The sequence below is a fragment of the Mus pahari genome, chromosome 13 (assembly GCF_900095145.1).
Source record: "Mus pahari chromosome 13, PAHARI_EIJ_v1.1, whole genome shotgun sequence".
In the NCBI taxonomy this organism is placed as follows: domain Eukaryota; kingdom Metazoa; phylum Chordata; class Mammalia; order Rodentia; family Muridae; genus Mus; species Mus pahari.
This window is the reverse complement of record NC_034602.1, coordinates 79,261,194-79,280,893: the sequence shown is the minus strand read 5'-3', so window position 1 is coordinate 79,280,893 and position 19,700 is coordinate 79,261,194. Positions and strand designations below refer to the sequence as shown.

Genomic DNA, 19,700 nt, shown 5'->3' with positions numbered 1-19,700 from the left:
CTTCTTCTTCTTCTTCTTCTTCTTCTTCTTCTTCTTCTTCTTTTCTCCTTCTCCTTCTCCTCCTCCTCCTTCTTTTTCCTCTCCTCCTCCTCCTCCTCTTTCCTCCTTTCTTCTTCTATGTCTTTTCTTCCTCCTACTCTTCCTCCTTTTCCCTCTCCTTCTCCCCCTCCTAATCTCCTTCTTCTTGTTCTTGTTCTTCTTCCTTTTTCTCCTCCTCCTCCTCTCCCTCCTTCTCCTCCTCTTCCTCCTCCTCTTTCTCCTCTTCTCTCTTCTTCCTTTTCCTCCTTGTATCCCAGGGAATTAGGATGTATAATGTCTTCCATTCTTCTTACCCTACCCAAACAGTCTGCTATGAAAGTAAAAAATATCCCATCTAGGTTCCATTTGTTAAAAAAATTGAAATTTTCTTTCCAGCACAGCTTTTGATTCTGAATATAGTGCCTATGATTCTTCAGGCTCAAAGCAATGATAACTGCATATGTATCTATGCAAAACAGACTAAGCAGAAAATATGCTTAATACTTGCGGTTCACACCCTAGTGCCATATATGCGATCTCGTAACAGAGGTGATTGATGATATCTGATCTCAGGTTCCAGTGCCTGCAGGAGAGTCTGAGGCTATTGCGTCATACAAAGACAGCTCTCTAGCCAGAACTTTTCTTCAGAGCCTGGAATCTTGTCCATTTCCAGGGTCCAGCCACTTCTGGTTAGGTTGCTGCAGTATAACGACTGTAATCCCCACACAGATTTAAAGCCTTCTCATATACATTAAAGACATAAGCAAATACTCAACTTAAGAAAGTAACCTAAGGATGTCTCCCAGCAGCAAAGCAGTAATATTGTTTTAATGTTTCAGAGCATCCTGCGATCATCCTGGGAAGGGAGAAAGGATGACAGCGATGGATCACCAGTTCCCTTCTTGGATCGTTGTCGATGAGAGCACATCCATAAGCAGGTAACCATATACCATATGCCTGTGTGATGTGTTAGTCTGCTCTAGCCACTGGTAGGATATGACATTCAGAGCTTCTTAGGATGGCCTATGACCAACAAGATCAGTACTGTGAATCACTAGGTAAGATACTAGCTAAGATTGCTAAGCCATACCCCGTCATAGAATGGCCACTCGGACTTCATAAACATTTACCTGATTTCACTTAAAATTATGTGTCAGTTTTAATAATTCAAACACTCATGAAGACCGCGCTAAGGAGGTAAAGTCCCTCATAAGTGGTATCACTTCACTCAGTTTATTCTGAGGCCATTAATCGCATGTTTAGTTCTTAGCGCTCTCTCTCTCTCTCTCTCTCTCTCTCTCTCTCTCTCTCTCTCTCTCTCTCTCCATTTTTTGCACATTCCATTTTCCTCCTGACATGAGATTGCATAAGATATGGGCAATATCCTTACCTAATTTCCTACAAACAGTAAATAGTGTATTCTATTGCTTTGGGAACAGAAGTTTAAAAACTAGAAAGATGAGAGTTGAACCTGGCTGAGCCAGGAGAGATGGCTGAGAAAGAGAAAGTGGTAACACAGACTCAAATGGTACCCAAATGTGCCCAAGTCTCAGGGGGAGGTGGGGGCTGAGGTGAGGGTTGACTGCCACTGAGGAATGCCAAGGTTGTAAAACAGAGTAGCAAAGTGGATGGGACACAGATGTGGTCAAAAGCCACCACGAGAAGATAAAGACAAGATGTAAGAGTGGAAAGGAACTTAAAGGGGAACGTTTTCTTCGTTCAGTGCTCAGATGCTTGCTGGCCACTTGCTGTAGAAAGAGTGGACTGTGCACTGAGCATCCATGAGAAATCAAACAAAACCCTTACTATCAAAGGGCAGAGGGTACTGTCAAAGGGAGGAGGTGTCTTAGTCAGGGTTTCTATTCCTGCACAAACATCATGACCAAGAAGCAAGTTGGGGAGGAAAGGGTTTATTTGGCTTACATTTCCATACTGCTGTCGATCACCAAAGGATGCAGGACTGGAACTCAAGCAGGTCAGAAAGCAGGAGCTGATGCAGAAGCCATGGAGGGATGTTCTTTACTGGCTTGCTCAGCCTGCTCTCTTATAGAACCAAGACTACCAGCCCAGAGATGACACCACCCACAAGGGGACCTCCCCCCTTGATCATTAATTGAGAAAATGCCCTGCAGCTGGATCTCATGGAGGCATTTCCCCAACTGAAGCTCCTTTCTCTGTGGTAACTCCAGCTGTGTCAAGTTGACACAAAACCAGCCAGTACAGGAGGGTACTTTCAGAGGAAGATAGATGCTTAGCTAAAGAAAACCCAAAATAAAGAAGCAACGTGAGTGAAGAATCTTGAGGCAGATAGGGAGGCTCTAATCTGAGGAGGTACTCAAGGAAGACCCAAGTAAAGACACAGGACTGGAAGGAAAAGCTTCAGGTGTTTGGGTCATGGGCATCCCTGTGAGGCGTGCTCACAGTACTCATTTACCTGTCCAGTGTAGATGAATGAAAGTAGAAGGGGAGTAAGCGAAGCTGAGATCAGAGGCACAGAGGGTCCAGAACAAGAACACACAGTGCTTTGGAGGCCAGGGTGAGACTTAGCCTTTTCCACCAAAGAAGATGAGAAGCTTCTCACTGATTTGGAATACGCCAATGAGGACCTGGAGAAACAGCTCAGTGGTTAAGAACACCCACTGTTCTTCCAGACCTAGGGTCAATTCCCAGCAACCAGATGATGGCAGATTTGTAAATTGGTTAACTATTTCTATCCCCGTCTAGCTTCCAAATGAGTGAGACTCGGGCTATGATTTATTTATTTAGCTTTGCACGATCACTGGTTGATGGCCCCTGATCTAATTCTCTAATGCTAGACTGGCTACTTTCCCAGCTGTGTCCCCCAAGTACTTTCTGTGTGTGTTTCTCCCCGGCTCTTCCTGTTCCACCAGGCTGTCCTCAGGCTGAGCTCCACCAGCACAGCCTCTCACTCAGGCATGTGCTCCTGGTCCATCATATCTAATGGAGACCTCTGCTCTCTCTGTCTTTCTACTCCTTCAAGCCCCTTCTCCATTCACTCTTCTATTCCTCGTGCCCCCTGCCTGCGACTGAAATTCCACCTGTTTCTATTCTTCCCAGTAATGGGCTGTAGCCACTTTAATTTAACCAGTAGTTTTAAACGGGAGAACAAGGTCTACACAACAAAGGCTGGTGGACATGGGAATTCACTTCTCTCAGGGCAACCAGATCTTGGGGTGCAGAATGCATCATTCATAAAGCAACACCAGACCAACCCCCAACACAGATTCTATTCTGCAAAGCTGAGGCCACACTGTATCTTTATTTTACAGGCCCATCATTAGATTATAAATATTCTCCTGTACCACTGGAGGAAATCCTCCTAAAATGTTTGGAATGATACGGCAGAATTTCATGACAGAAATACCACCATGATTTCTGTCTTCAGGATGGCTCTAGTTTTGTTTTGACACATAAATCTGGTTGTCAGAAATAGGCCTGGATCATCCTAGCACTTGGGAGGCAGAGGCAGGCGGATTTCTGAGTTCGAGGCCTGCCTGGTCTACAAAGTGAGTTCCAGGACTGCCAGAGCTATACAGAGAAACCCTGTCTCGAAAAAACAAAAAAACAAAAACAAAAAAAAAAAAAGCCCTGGATCAATATTTGCAAATAATCTAAGGTTACTTCTACAAATGCTATCAGCTGAAGGTCTCACAGCCCCTCTTATTTTTAACAGGAGTTTGGCTCTGCTAGTTACAATGCAAATCACTTGAGGTGGGAGCTACTGATTTTTTGCATATATTTTATGACAGTGGGCAGGTGGGTGAAACTGGCGTAGGAAGTGACTATTAAATTTGACATAGATACTCATCTTTAACACTTATGGGAAGTATTAAGAAAATATAAGTGTACATAATCTTTGCTTTCACAAATATTACTTAGAGCAAAATAACAAAGGAGAGCAAAGTCAGTTAAAAAATTACTGGCAATGGATAACACTTTCACTTGACCTAAATTATTAAAACAGTAATGCATAATTAGCTCCATGGTACTGCCAGGGCCCTCAGTCAGACTGTATTTAGACTCCCATTTTCTTTCTTTTTGTGGGGGAGGGGAAGGAAGGGTTTATTTTGGCTTGCTAATACAGCTGTTTTCTTACACATTAGCCTTAACGCCTAATATCTAAAGTTACCATTTCCCCTCTCTAAAAATATTTTGACAAGAGTTTTCAAATGCTCAGCTGTAGTATAGAGAAAAATGAATACATTACAAAACCTACATATATCTATCTCCACAGAGTTACTTATTGGCAATTAAATATGTCACATGAAACCACACATGGTGGGGGAATGTTCCCAAAAAAGCTACGATTGAAGTGAGCTTTATTTTTTATCTTTGAATCGGTCAATTGCAGAACTTAGAGTTTTATCTTCCATAGTGTGGATATCTTTTAGGCCACGGGCTCTATGTGTGCTCCCTGGAGCCCTGAATGACTGGGCATTATCAGAAAGCAACACAATTCCACAGATGCTGTGCATCAAGACAGAGCTTTTCAATATGCAGTCTGTGGAGCAGTCACAGGATTCCTGAAACCGCAAGAAATCTCTGCAAAATTGTCATGGAAAATCATACCAACGCCACTAGCTAATTATGGCATGCACACAACGGGCAAACAGCCCCCACTTGTTTACTCTCTCAAAGGTTTTTCAGTTCCCCATCTGCATTTGGCATCATAGTAAACAAAACCAGAATTGTCAACTCATTAAGGGTTTTTCCTTTGCCTGAACTGAAATGCAGGAAAGTGTTAGGCATTGATATTAAAATAGATTTTAAAATATGAAAAATGTAATAGCAACCTAATTGAAAAATTTGGTTTCTTAGCACATTCAGTGAGGAGTAACATATAATCAATAAAACAAGAGGCCCTGTGGGTCATAGCACCACAGCCAGTAAAGCGTGTGTATCTTAGGACTGGGTGGCTGTTTCCAGACCTCCTGACTCAAGGGTGTTGGCACCAGTTCCCTTCATACTCCAGTGACTACGGTTCATTGCCTGGAGTCACTACTGTGCTGGATGCAAATATTCCAAATTAAATATGGTTCCATTTGGTTGCTTTCAAAGAGCCTTCCTTCTAGCTTTCTAAAATCGGGACACTTGAGAAGTGAGTAAATACCAGCCCTGTATTTAAGACAAACAAAACCAAAAAGTTCACTCCTGTCTCAAATGCCGGTCAGATTTCAGAACCTGATAGGTTTTCTGTGCTTCTTAGAAACTGGAATCAACCCTCGCAGGCCAAGAGGCACATGTGCATTCTTGTCCTTAGTAATAGGTTTAATTAGCATGACGTCATAAGTCTGTGCAGAAAGTACATAATTCCTCACAGCTTCTTGTTCCAAGCATGCTAGCTAGCACCCTTTGCTGAGACAAAAGAACCAGCCACCTACATTACGGTTCTAAGCACAAATTATACACAAAGCGACCGTGTTCCTGAGGCTGCCTCCTATCTGTTTCAGAGAGCCAGAAGGCATTGTTAAGATGGGAGCCCAGAATCTCCTGCTCAAAGGAGCGAGCACAGGTCCAGCCAGCTCTGAAAACAGGTCTATAAATAGACAGTATGTCTCTCAGAAAGACAACTTCTAGGTTTAATGAGGGTGTAGTACACCTCTCTAAGGTTTTTGTTTTTTTGGTTTGTTTCCTTGGTTTTTAAATAAAGAATCAAGAGTTTAAAATGAGCCAGAGACAAAGGGGTTTGAAATGTGCTTAAGACCTATCCCCCCCCCTTTAAAGTAAGGACATTTTCCCATGTAGAGACCATTTTTAAATTTTCACAGTATTACTACTTATTTTAATCTTTTTAAAATAAGAGATTATTTTTTAAAACTGAATGATGTACATGGCACTACATCACAGAAAGTTCAGCAATGTCACCAGAATATGCAGAAAGATGGTGCTTGTTAAAAAAAAAATTTATAGCCAATATTTCCCAAAGAGCATATGGATTTTCAGTAGTCATTGAGTATATCAACAGCAGTCCCCACTACCACCAGCAAAGTTTATCAGTTCTGTAGTCTCAAATTCTGTCACTTCAGTGCATTCAAAAAAACAAGGTCTTTCCAAGATTTACAGAAACTTTCCCAGAGTCTGAAAGTCAAATTTCAACCCCACCCCACCCCCACCCCAGTTTTTATGACCTGTATAGAATTTACTTGAATTTCTGACATCTTCATTGCACTGGTAACCCCAACAGTAGACTGGGATTCAATTTTTCATATTTCAGTCCCTAAACAAATGAGGTCTGAGGGTGTGCCCTGAGCCAGACGCTGTTGCCAGAAGAAAGCTAGGGTGTGGGAATAAAGCAGGACCCTTCTAGAAGGAGCTTGCTGGCTGAAGCTGCAGTTCTCAACTTGCCCAGAAAATTCCCTGGAGGCCAGGTCCTTCCTCCCAGTTCCTGGGTCCGCCTGGCTAAGGTCCCCAGGGAGTTTGGCTGCTGCGCTCTTTCGGAAGTCCGGGTCTACGGTGGCAAAACAAAGTGAGATAAACACTCCGGAAGGACAGGACCTTACTGAGTTCACGGAGAGACTGTACAGTCCAGAGAGAGAGCTAACCACAGGATGAAGAGGTGTTTGGTACAGGAACTCTCCGAATCCTGTGGCCAGTGAGTTACAGCAAGCAAAATGTTCCAGGCTAGCTAAGGTGCAGGACACACAAGAGTATATATTCTCTTTACATTAAAAATACTTATTTTATTTAAATGGATTTCCCGTCTACATGTATGTCTGTGCACCATATGCAAACCTGGTATCTGCAGAGGCCAGGCTTCTCCTTCTCTGGGAATTAGATTCTCTGGGAATAGAGTTGTGAGCTTCCCTGTGGTTGCTGGGAATCACACCTGTGTCCTCTGGAAGAGCAGAAGTCGCCCTTAACCTCCGAGCCATCTCTCCAGATCCAAAAACATCTCTTAAAAGAACACTAAAAAAGTAAGCCTGAAGAGGGACCACGCAGGATCATCCAGTGCCACGGTAAGGATCGGAGGATTTTACTCAAAGAGCAAGAGAAAGACATTTAAGGACGTTCAACAAAGCAGATGATACCATTCGATGTTCCATGCTCAGAGGAGATCCTGTGAGTCATAGGCAGCTGTTACTCAGTTGGTTAGTGAAATTATTTTAGAACGAGAAGAATCAGGGGCCAGAGTCACGAGGGCAAAGCAGGTTACAGTGGCTGCGAGACTGTGTGCTGTAAAGCTCCCGCCTGGAGCTCCTCCGCTTGCTCAGTGGCCCTGAGAATCATGGGTCAGCTCCCAGCAACAATCTCACAGGCCTGGTGAGGCCGGATGGCTTACAGGAAACTAGTGGATGACTTCTTTAAGTAGAATAGCCCGTTCGATTCCCGCTCCAGGAGGAGCAGGGAGGGCCATCCAAGTGAGAGGCCCTTCATTCTTAGCAAGCACAGAGCCCCTCACCGTTCACACACAAAAACAATGTCTCCTGGCAACACTTGCGCCTATCCAAACAGCGACCAGTGATGTGTGGCACAGTCCTGTTTACTTTCCAAGCGACTTTTTTTTTCCCCAAAATTTTCCATTAAGCTTTGTTTTAGACGAGGTGGAAAACTTGAAAGGAGAGTGCCCGGCAGGGGTGAATGAGGAGCAGGCATTTGGAACCCTTCGCCCTGCCCACTACCCTCCCAGCTCAACCAATCCCTCCACTTCTGAAGCACCCTCAGCCTTTCACCCTTGAAGCTGATAAATCCCTGGCTGAACCAACTACAACAGCCGCCTCCTGGGGCTTCCCTTCTGAGATCCATCCTCTTTGAGCTATGAGACGTTCCTCTCTTAACGTGTTCCCATTATCTTGGCTAAATCCTCCAAAGATTTCTTGCTGTGTTCAGAGCGAGATGCACACCCCTCAGAAAACCTTCAGAGGCTGGCAGGACCTCTAGAATCTCATTTTGAGCCGAGACCTTTCCTTCAGAAGTGCCCGAGTGGCCCTACACTCAAATCACACATTTGTGTGTCTGCCTGGAATCTCTCCCTCGCTCGTCCTCTGGCTGCGGGGTCCAGTTACTCAGGTATCAGGCTTACCATCTCAGACCTCCTGAGCCCTGTCTCTCACATGTCTTCCTGAGCACCGAGAATCGTGTTTTCTTCTCAGAGATCTTACCCTCTAACAGATAATGGTGTTCCTTTGTTCTTTTTTTCCTTCCTTGCTCTCTGCTACAAAGTTATTCTCATCTGCAGAAGCCTCCGCACTTTGTTCAAGGCTGTACCCTGCTTCTGCCACACCTGACACACTCCAGTCCCTCACCAGAGTCCCACTGCATAGAAATGAGCATGTAACCAGCCCCAGAGTCCTTGCTCGAGCTTCATTATGACTTTGCATGCGTCATCCTCAGTGCTGCTTTCTCATCGCAGGGCGAAATGGTGGTCCACTTGGTACATCTATTTTGACGCACATATGAATTTAGAGTCATCAGAAGCAATCAGTGTAGCTCTAGTCAGAATGACTACACATCTGAACTGTCACTCTTCCCATAGAGAGCCCCCCCCCTCTTTTAACAGGATAATATCACCTGGGTTCTCAGTGCTGTAGCTGTAAAAAAAGGGGGGGTGAGGGACCCCCAAAGTGGGAATCCCTCCGCTGCACTGGCTTCACTGAGGACCTGTTAGGCATGCAGAGTCTTACCTATAAGCCTGAGGAGGAGGCAACAAAAGAGGTTCCTTAGTTCTAGGCCAACCTGGGCTGCATAGTGTGACCCTACTCAAAAAGAAGGCCAAAAAGAATTAGCATTTGAATCACTAGAAGAGGAAATGTTCCATCTTCCTATCCTGTCCACACCTTGTATGGTTTAGTAGCATCGCTCCAAGTAGCAAGAGCTCTCCTGTGGTGGAGTTTGCACAGTTGAAACATCTGAAGCCTTTCTTGTATTTACCACCTCCCTGACCCTGGACAGGGGCAACCCTTTATCCTCTAGCGTAGAGTTTCGAGAGAAGCCAGGAAGTCCACCTCTCTGAAAAGGACAGAAGCCTCAGGGCATGTGTGCCTGCCCAGGACTCTGATGTCAAGGGAGGCCACATTTACTTCAGATAAGAGGGCCCTCTGCCCCCCAGCCTCCCAGCCTCCCAGCTTCCCGACTTTGGAACCCAATCCCTTCATTTGCAATGGAAATGGGCTAACCTACTTTGCTAGCAGAGGGAAGGTCTGTGTGCCAGGTGGTAAGGCATTCTTCTTCCACAACCCAGCCAGAAAAAGAGGCCCAGGCAGAGACCTGGCACCCAGAGTCCCTTCTGGGAGAGGCCCTGATGAAGTGTGTGATTTCAATTCCAGGATTCAAGGAAGTAGTGAGGATAAAGTGGGTTCTGAGCATTTTGCCAACGCTTACAGACACCAGTTCTTTAAAATGACAGTGTTAGCTGCTTTACTGATATGGATTTACTTTCTGGACTAAATCATATCTCCTGGTCCTACCTTTCCAGAGGCAGGCAACCATTTATACTATGAATTGTGTATGTCAATTGTGAAAAATCATGAATAGATTGTACACTTAATGCACAGTTTGTAAAGTGTGCAGCTCTACAACCCACAAAATTACAAACTTAATATCAGCAGTACTCGATTCTAATAGACTTATATGTTTAACTCTTACGGGTTTTTTTTTTTTTTTTAGATTTATTGTATTTGTATGTGTGTAGTGTGTGTGTGTGTGTGTGTGTGCGTGTGTGTGTGTGCATGTGCGTGTGTGTGCACGCTTGTAAACAAGGACCAGAAGTTCAAGAGCCCCTGGAACCTCAGTTATAGGCATCTGTGAGCCCACCTGATATGGATGCTGGGAACTGAACTTCGGCCTCTGGTAGAGCCCTTGACCTCTGAGCCATCTCTCCAGTTTATAGTTGTTTTATAAAACAAAATACAAAATGTTTTAAATTAAGCATTTTGAACTGACCATATGGAATTGTTAAATAATCTCATTGCTAAAATATAACATTGTGAACATAGTCCACAAAGTAAAGAAAACTAAATGTGAAAAACAAAAAGGTGGGTTGTTCATATTCTACCCCAGGTGAAAGTCCTGCTCTATAATATGGGAGGATCCACAAAGAATGTCACCAAATGTCAACATCAGTCAGTGACTGACTTAACCACCAACATGTTCCAACAAGTCCCCCAGAGAGTGCCACAGATGATGGGGACACAGCCAAGCGTGCCATGGACGTTACTTGGTACATGGTAGTCTCAGAAGTTCACATTGGGTTATAGCATGTGACAATATCTGTACTCTGTTCATATGGAGTCCAATTTATAAGGATCAAAAATGGAAGAGGGCTCTTTGGCTTCCAGGGAAAGCACAGAAGAACCATTTTACGGGTGCTATGTTATAACTCAAGTTTGACATCCGTGTGTCTCTGGATATGAAGTAGAGCTCTCTTCTTCCCGTGCTCCTGCCTCATGTTCATGTTTGTTGCAGTTGACAAAACCGCGTAAATGCTTCTTCTAGACAGCTGAATTGTACTGTAAGAAGCGGAACTCATTTCTCGCTAAGTTCACTATCTGCGGCACACATCATGATGTGGGTATCTCCCATCCGTTGATCGACTGCAGCTCCAGCCGCAAGGTGCAAAGTGCACGTTAGCATCTGCAGTTAAGCCGCAGATGCTATTAAGTCACTGAAACCAAGCAGGCCTTGAGTGACACACACCCTTGGGGCCCCTCCTTCCCCAGCCAGTTCCTCCAGAGCTTGCTAGAGTTCTGTCTTGCTTTTCTCCAGAACCCATGCTAGAGAACTCAAGGCCCCCTCAGCACCTCCCGGGATCCTCGCCCCGAAGTGCCAGTGTCGGGACGCCAATTTCTATGGTGGAAACTACTGCGCCCATGAGTTCCTTCAGATAGAAGTTGAGTTTGTATAGAAGCTTGGCATTTCTCAGTTTAGTAAAAGCACCTTTCCCTTGATGCAGAGTGTGAAGATGCCCTTAAAAACACATGGTATGTACTGTGAGATAATATTTTATGTTCCCAAAAAAAAAAAATCTCCAATTTTCCCAGAAAGTCAAGATTTGATGACTCATTCAGATGAGTTTGAATCTTAGTTTTGTTTCTTTGCCATCTCTGTGGGCTTCTAGATATTCCCTGGTTCATTAAAAGATTAAAGAAAAAAAAAAGTTAAAAAGACCAGATGTGTAACTGTTCTGTAAGCAACCATTTTAGAGCTTTATCAAAGTATTTGAATAGCCCTGGTCTGTGTTAGGTAAGTAGGTAAGGACCGATTTGAAAGCTGAGGCAGAAAGAGGCACAACTTCTTTTTATTTGTTAAGAATGGGTCCACTTAAGTGGGCTCTTAAAATTCTGCTAAAAAAACAAAAAACCAAGCAACCAAACTAAAACCTGGATGGCACTTTTTGTGTCCTAGCCATCAGTGCCCATTCTGCAGTTATTTGAGACTCACTCTAGATTCTAGGTCATCCCCTATACATGGGACATTCACTTGTCTTCCCAGCCTTGGTCCTGAGCCTCAATGTTATGATGGCCGCAGTCTCCCCTGCTGCCTCCACATTGCACCTCTCTATGTACTAGCTTTACTGTTGGCCTGTCTCCCTCTCCCCTGCAACTTCACCAGCTTCCCATTGCCCAGAGGATGAATCTAACTTTCATAAAGCACCCATTCTTATAAATCCCTGGGACATGTTCGGAACCTCAACTCAGAGCTGCCCATATAAACTACAGAACTGATAATATGCTTTGGTAATGTTCCCCTGTCCTGATTGGCTCTTCTGGTTCAGTTATTGCCCACCCAGGTTCACCACAGGGACCATCTCGTGCTCACCTTTGACACATGACTTGGGTGTTTGGACTGTGCTCACATAGTGATTCTACTATGGATGATTAAATGGCATTGGGTCAGGCATTCTGTTACTATGCTTCATTAGAAGACTAACTCCTGACCCTCTTATAACCCTAGTTTCAACTAATCAACCTGGTATATTAGTGTAATCAACAAGCTAACATTTCTTCCCAATGTTATGTCCACCCATCCTTCATTGGGTCCGTAAACTGAAATTGCCTTTCTGGTGAGATGCACAGAGTTAAAAAGGCCTTTGTAGAATGCATTCACCTCTGCTCAGGGACAGAGCATTTCCACTGCATGGTCCTGAGTGATGCTTCAAAGACTTGCGACATGCCACATATGGGGTTTTGCCAGAAGCTGAGGGATGAGATTACATAAAGCTCTGTGTGCTTTCATAACGATGCTCTGAGCTCAGCGTATCTGGACCTGCATCCCTTAGTGAACCTGAACTTCTTTGTGCTGCTCTGGCATAAAAGCTTAAAAAGGGTGAGCATGCATTTTAGTGGTAGTACAATTTCAAAGGAAGTACCTCACAGTAAGGACCCTAAAGGGACAAGATCAGTGTAGCCGGTGAGACTTAGAACAGAAATCTTCTTTAACATAAAAAAAAAAAAAAATTGAAGTAAGCCATTTGGGAAGGGGAACCCCGGAGGCCTTCACTGGAATTCTTTCTAGGGTTGTTGCCCGGAAGGTGTGGGCCCCTGGAAATGTGGATGGTGGAAATGGCAAGTGAGTTCAAAAAGCATGTTGTTATGATTCCAACGCATAGAAAGAGCGTGCATCGAGGCTGTTGCTCAGTATTCAGCCCATGTTTGTTGAATAGCAGCTTCTGATGAGCAAGAATCCACTCGGATCAACAGGAAAGGTCAGCAAGTGAAACCAACCCGACAGCTCTTGGGGCCTGTGTGAGAACGGCAAAGGGGTCTGAGGATCGAGGAGCTAGAATCGTTTTCAATACATAGGTCTGCACAAAACAAGCTTTTTCTCCTTTATCTTGTTACTATTGGTTTTTTGTCTTTTGGTTGGTTGGTTTTTAGAAGAGGGTATTCTGATAAGTTCACTTAACTAGAGTTGACTGATCGTCTCCCATGCACTCTACAACCGGGGACTGAAAATCTGAACAAAACTTCCAAACATGCCACCCTCAAGGAGCTTTGTTCTTGTGGGCAAGACGGAACACACAACTACTAAGTTTACAGCCAGACATGGTGGCTCATGCCTTTAATCCTGGCACGCTGGAGGCAGAAGCAGGTGGACTGATAGAAATTCAAGGCCAGCCTGGTCTATGTATGGTCTACACAGTGAATTACAGGCCATCCAAGGCCGCAATGGTAAGACTTGTCTCGGGCTGGAGAGATGGCTCAGAGGTTGAGAGCACTGGTTCCCTTCCAAAGGTCATGAGTTCAATTCCCAGCAACTACATGGTGGTTCACAACCATCTGTAGTATGGTCTTAGCATCCTCTTCTGGTTTGCAGGCATATTTGCAGGCAGAACACTGTGCATGATAAATCAATCAATCAATCAATCAATCAATCTTTAAAGACTTGTCTCAAAAAAAAAAAAAAAGACAGGAGAGAGAAATGGGATGGGGGGAAGGAAGTCAGGAAGTCACATTGTCACATTTATGGATCATTAGAGGATATCTTAGAGGCAAAGGTGAGGGAAGAAAGCAAGAGATGAAATATTGGAAGAGGCAAAGATTTGGAATAGACAGTCAAGATAGACTTTTTTATTAATGGGGAGGGGTAGTTTTATTTAGTTTTATTTTATGTGTATGTGTGTGGTGTTTTCTTTGCATATGTGTTTGTATACCATGTACATATAAGGTCCCAGAAGAAAGTATTGGATCCTCTGGGTCTGGTGTGATGAACAGTTGCGAGCCAACAAGCAGATGTTGAGAGTAGAACCCAGGTCCTTTGGAAGAGCAGCCATTGCTCTCAACCACTGTGCCAGGTCTCCAGCCCTGTAGCTGGCTTTTGATTAAATAATTAAAGAAAATGGATGAATGAGATAGCAATGTGATTGGGAGGAGGGGTCATTCTAGAGGAGCAATCAGCAAATCCAAAGGCCTGAGGACCTGCTGTGTCCAAGAGACATGAAGAAAGCTGAGAGCAGTGACTGAAGGAAAGAATGATGGAACAAGGTTTATGAGGTGACAGACAAGTAGATCAAACCCCGATCTCTCAAGTCAACATAGCAACAGGATGTTGGATTCTATTCTGAGAAGACATTGAGGAGTTTTGAGCAAAGGAAAAAGATGGCTGAGTTCACATTAAAATGATACCTGTGCTCCCCACAGGATCCACCTGTGCCACCCACAGGGCCTACCTATCACCTGTGCCCTCCACAGGGTCCACTTGTGCCCCCCACAGGGTCCACCTGTCACCTGTGCCCCCACAGAATCTACCTGTGCCCCCCACAGGGCCTACCTATTACCTGTGCCCCCACAGGATCCACCTGTCACCTGTGCCTCCCACAAGATCCACCTGTCACCTGTGCCCCCACATGGTCCACCTGTCAGCTGTGCCTCCCACAAGGTCCTCCTGTCACTTGTGCCTCCCATAGGGTCTACCTGTCACTTGACTGAGATTCCTCTGGAGCAACAGACATTAGTTAAGCTGACTGTTGTTTTAACATCAAAGAGAACTGTGATGTCATATGCATGGCAGGTGTTTAGTGTCTGGGTGGTTAACTGTTGTGAAACAGGTAGTTAAACTATTATGAAACAGAACAAAGCAAAATGTAAACCACATTCGCTTCATAGCTGCCTCCTTTGACCAAGCTCTCCCACCAGTACTGCTTTCAGTCAACCCCCCATGGATTTTAATTACTAATTAGCATATATAAAATGTGTTAATGTTCTAAGGATGCCTCTGATTTTCATGGTGTACCTTAAATGTAAATGGAAGAATAATAGCAATTCCACAGAAACATTTTTTATCTCATATTTTAATGAAGTAAAATGTACTATACTAACTGTTCTAAGGCTTAAGATTGATTGTGACTTGTAAATGTTCTTTTTTTTTTTTTTAAGGGAACAACTTAATTATTTACTGGAGACTTATAATGTTTTCTATGAAAACCAGAAAAATCTGCATATATTGTATGGGCAGGTAAGCCTATTAAAGAAAGCAATAGCTTGATTCACAGAGAACAGATTTATATTTATATTCTATAACCATGTAGATGTGTCAGGGTAGGCTCAAGTCTAGAACCTAATTACCCATGTGGTCCAAAGAAGTTGATAAATCTTTAATTTATGATCTTTAATAATGAAAATTTATTCATTTTCATAGGCTATCTCACAAAATAATAGGCCTGGAGTGTCTGCAAGTTTCTAAGCATTTTTCAACACAGAAAAGCATACAAGTAATTTTAAAGACGCATTTGCTTTCTGTCTTAAACATGGAGAATTTCTCAAATATGGATAAGGCTACGAACAGTAAATCCCCTGCTCCCTTGCATTCGTGGCAACGTGTGTGGAGAGGTGTGCACTGTGACACCATTTGCAGAAAGACACGTGACAGTGTCTCGTGGCCACCTGGGTGGGATTATTACAAGTCATGCTGTATATCTGTAAAGCCAACTTTGTTTGTTATAATGAGTACGTTGAGTTCGAGTGGCTGTGTGCTGCCACACAATGACAACGGTTTAGAAATGTTAGAGAAATACTGTAGTCGTTTATAATGCCTAAGGATTGGTTTCTCACAGTAGCTCTAGTCAATGATTTTTATTATAACTGTCCACTTTCTATATTCTCAAAGTTTCTAAAACAATAATAGATTTTTAAATTAAAAGATATTTAATATAAAAGAGGTTATATAGATGCTATAAAAGATAAATTTGAGGGCTGGTGAGATGGCTCAGTGGGTAAAAGCACCCGACTGCTCTTCCGAAGGTCCAGAGTTCAAATCCCAGCAACCACATGGTGGCTCATAACCATCCGTAACAAGATCTGACGCCCTCTTCTGGAGTGTCTGAAGACAGCTATCATGTACTTACATATAATAAATAAATAAATCTTTAAAAAAAAAAAAAAAGATAAGTTTGAAAAGAAATATGAGAATTGCTTTGTTCTAAATAGTTCATGTATTTTTAAAATACATTACATATACAATACATATGTTTGCTAATTTTTCTTCACTTTCACATTTATTTATTTTGCTATACTATTTTTATTTTGAATGAGCACTTTGAAAAACTATTAATTCTTAACAAATGTGTCTCAATGTTGTGTGCGTATATGTGGCATGCATGTGAGTCTGCAAGCACGCATGCCACAGTCACACTCAAGCAGGATGTCTCTGCTATCTCTCCTCTCTTGCTTTGAACCAAGGTCTCTCGCTGAACCGGAAGCTTGCGGCTTTGGGCTAAGCTGACTGTTCAGATGAGCTCAGACTGTCTGCAGCCCCCAGTGCTGAGATTGCAGACACACATGGTCATACTCGGCTTTCTACATAGGTGTTGGGGCTCAGAACCCAGGTTCCCCAGCTCTGTTTTGTATTATAGAGTATGTTTCCATATGCATTCTCTTTCTCTCATTGAGATGGAATCTCAGTATATAGCCCTGGCGGACCTGGAACTCACAGAGACCCACATGCCGCTTTGAGTGTTGATATTAAAGGCGGGTGCCACTACCATTCCTTCATGAACATTCTTTCTTTTGAACTACATAACGTTATGAATTGAATTATTCCTGTTTATTCAAATAACTGTTAAATCTCTCAGCAACTATTTATTCTAATTTCTAATTCAGTATAGTTTTTAAAGCTATCACATTGTTTTTAAATTAAATGGAACTAAAGCAATATAACTCCATCTATTCCAAGAGCCAGAGCTGAGAAAGGATTTTAATGTGGTATGCCCATTGGTGAACATGCAAAACATGCCGTGGCTTATTTTGCCAGAAATAAGACTATTTCAAAATTAGAATTGTTTTGCAGATAGTCTGAGATGCCAAATAATCCATACTGGGAGATGTTTAAACTAGAAACAGCTCCTACAGGCTGACTTTCTACAGCTTCCGTTAAAGCATCTGACTTTCTATAGGCAACGCAAAAACAATGACTATGGGCAATGGCTTCTTCCTTAGACCGAAGACGGACAGCTGATTGTTGAAGGGATGCTGGACATTTTCTGGGGAGTCAAACGACCCATACAGCTGAAAATACAAGATGAGAAGCAAATCTCTTCCTTTGATCTGTTGAACTCACCGGAAACCTTTGCCAGCAAAGGGTAAGGCGTCCTCCCTTGTTCTCCCTCAAATGGTCTTGTTCTCTGCTTTTGTTGGGCTCTTAGCACGGGTGTCCTAGACCTGTGTGCGGATGATTATAGACAATCTCATGCCAACGCCAACATTGCCATCCATTAGTTGTTTGAAAACCATGTCTCTGAGGTTAGGTGACTGGGTAGGATCCCTAGTTACCCTGGCAGGACCAAAGGGACCTGGGATCCAGAGCCCCCTTCTGGGGGCCCTTTTGCCCCTTTGCATCCCCCACCCCTGCCCCCAGACTGCACTGGTAGAGACTAGATAGAATGGCAAGATTTGGATAGTCCCAACTGGACCTCCAAAAACAGAGAAGAAAACTTGAATCTGTCCAGTCCATGGAACAAAGAACTCTTCTTGCTTTCTGGACGGGAGACTGAATGATGCTCGCGTTCAGAACAAGCAGAGCTGTTTAGCAAAGCACAGCAAAGCGCATCTGAAGTTCCTTGCACCGGACAGCTCCCACCCTGCGTGGGTGGATGCAACCATAACTTGAATGTTCGACTTGTGTGGGGTTTTGGTATTACAATTTGTAGTTTGTTTGTTTGTTTTTTTTAATTACCAGCATTCAAAATTATACTTTTAAAAGAGCTTGCTTCCTTTCTTCTCCATCTTTCACTCCAATCTCATCTTCTGCCACCAAAATTCTCTTCACAGCTCTCATCTTCCCATCCATTACTGGAAGACTTGGGATTCTCCCAGAGGAGAAAATGGGGGACAGCTGCTAGGATGCTACATTTGTATAGTCTGATATTTGGTCACAATTAAGGAAAGTTAGATTCTACCTTGCCCCCCCACACACACACCCATATCCCACCGTGTTTACCTATTCAGTATGTCTCAAATATAATCCTTGAACAGAGCTGAGCATTTTGCAATATTGTAAACATGCCATGCAGTTTCTTATTTTCCTCCCTCTGCCCACCTGGCTTATCCACAGCCAGTTGTCTAACTCTCCTCCAACAAATTCAAGACATTCTCCTGAAAGCCTTCCACGATCCCTCGTTCCATACTGAGCACACTGACAGCTTCTCTCTCATCTCCAGGGCATACAGTGTATTGAACTTTTATACATCCTGTCCCCAGCTACAGCGGGAGTCTCTAGGTAGCAGGGGACACATTTTTCATTGTCTTTGCATCCCAGGACCCAACTCAAAGAAGAAAGGGAAGGAAAGAGAGAGGTGGGAGAGAGGAAGAGACAGAGGGGTAAAGAAAGAGACAAAGAGGGATCTATAAGTATGATAGACGGAGGAAGAAAGTGTGATTAGGGGAAGGGAATAAGAGCAGATGAAACCTGTAAAGAAATGTCACCTGCTTTTGTGACAAGCTTCTCACCCTCTTCTCACCAGTCTCCCATCTAAGCTAGGGGTTGCTGGTGGGCACAGGACATGTGCTTGTGAGCATAAATGGAACCACGATCTCGGGCAGCTTGTGAAGTCCAGCATCCCTCAGGTACAAAATGACTGACAAGACCCATCATTCAAATCAGTAGATGCAGCATATAAAAGTGGTTGAGCCTTGCTTTAAAATAAAAGAACTACACAAGATATGAATGAAAAATTTTGATCATATTTCACATCTACCTAAGAACTCATGGCAAATCTCTTTGAGGGGCAGACCCCTTCTACTATATTCTGATTCCTTCCGGTTCATTAAAACTTCCTAACTGCGAGGTATTACAGCAATACTTCGAGGAGGTTGGTATTTCCATGGTTGTGATAAGCCGCTATTGTTTTAATAGCTATTCAAAGATATGTTTTAATCTCGCCAATTCAACAGACTAGCTTTGAATGAAAGATATGGAAATTGCCTATGAGTTTTAGGAGCTGGGGTGGGGACAAGTCATATGGGTGATGTTCTTGCCTATGCCAGAGCAGATTATAAACTATCGCCTTCCCTCGCCTTCTGCTGAGCCTGTTTTCCCTGAGAGCAGGGCTGGTATGCTAGTAACTCTTCTCATCAGCATGGCTAAGCACGACAGAGCAATGGAAAGAGGAGAGAGAGGATTGTTTTAGCTCACATTTTCTGATGTCCAGACCACCACAGTAGAGAAGGCGTGGGAGCTGAAGGGACTCCGACCAAGCAGTAGGCATGTTTATATCTTAGCAAGTCAGGAAGCAGGGAGCTCTGATCCAGGTATCTTCAAGGTCCGACCCCAGGGACCTACTTCTGCAAGCTAGGTCATGGTCTCAAAGATGCCACAGCTCCCAACACAGCACTACCAGTTGAGGGGTCCAAGTGCTCAAACCCATGAGCCTGTAGAGTACACCTCAAGTTCAAGCTATAACAGCTTTGGAAGCAAGCAGAAGTTATTTCTCATGGTTTAAACTCGAGAAAATACAACTAGACAATTTCATAAGCCTGTGATTCAACAAAATAACCAGACATGTACTAGAACACTGGAGGTATTAGCCTGTCCTTTAGCACAGTAACAGGACGTACTAGAACATTGTAATTATGCATCTGCCATCAATCTTCTCATTCTAGTAGGAATTAACAGGAAGAGACCACACCCCTTATGCATATAGTGCAGACTGACTGATTCATTCATTCTGTCTGTCTGTCTGTCTGTCTGTCTGTCTGTCTGTCTCTCTCTCTCTCTCTCTCTCTCTCTCTCTC

At 43.6% G+C, this 19,700-nt stretch overlaps 1 protein-coding gene across 5 annotated transcripts in view; it reads left to right on the top strand.

Moving 5' to 3' along the window:
• The window catches only part of Rassf6 (Ras association domain family member 6), a 40,652-nt gene that overhangs the window by 8,241 nt on the left and 12,711 nt on the right, over positions 1 to 19,700 (top strand). For all 5 annotated transcript variants that reach the window (XM_029545433.1, XM_021211138.2, XM_021211137.2 and 2 more), the window contains 3 exons: positions 858 to 956; positions 14,850 to 14,928; positions 16,908 to 17,050. In XM_029545433.1, the coding sequence (XP_029401293.1) occupies positions 892 to 956; positions 14,850 to 14,928; positions 16,908 to 17,050 (287 nt within the window). In that variant the 5' untranslated portion in view covers positions 858 to 891. The remainder of the gene's footprint in view (positions 1 to 857; positions 957 to 14,849; positions 14,929 to 16,907; positions 17,051 to 19,700) is intronic.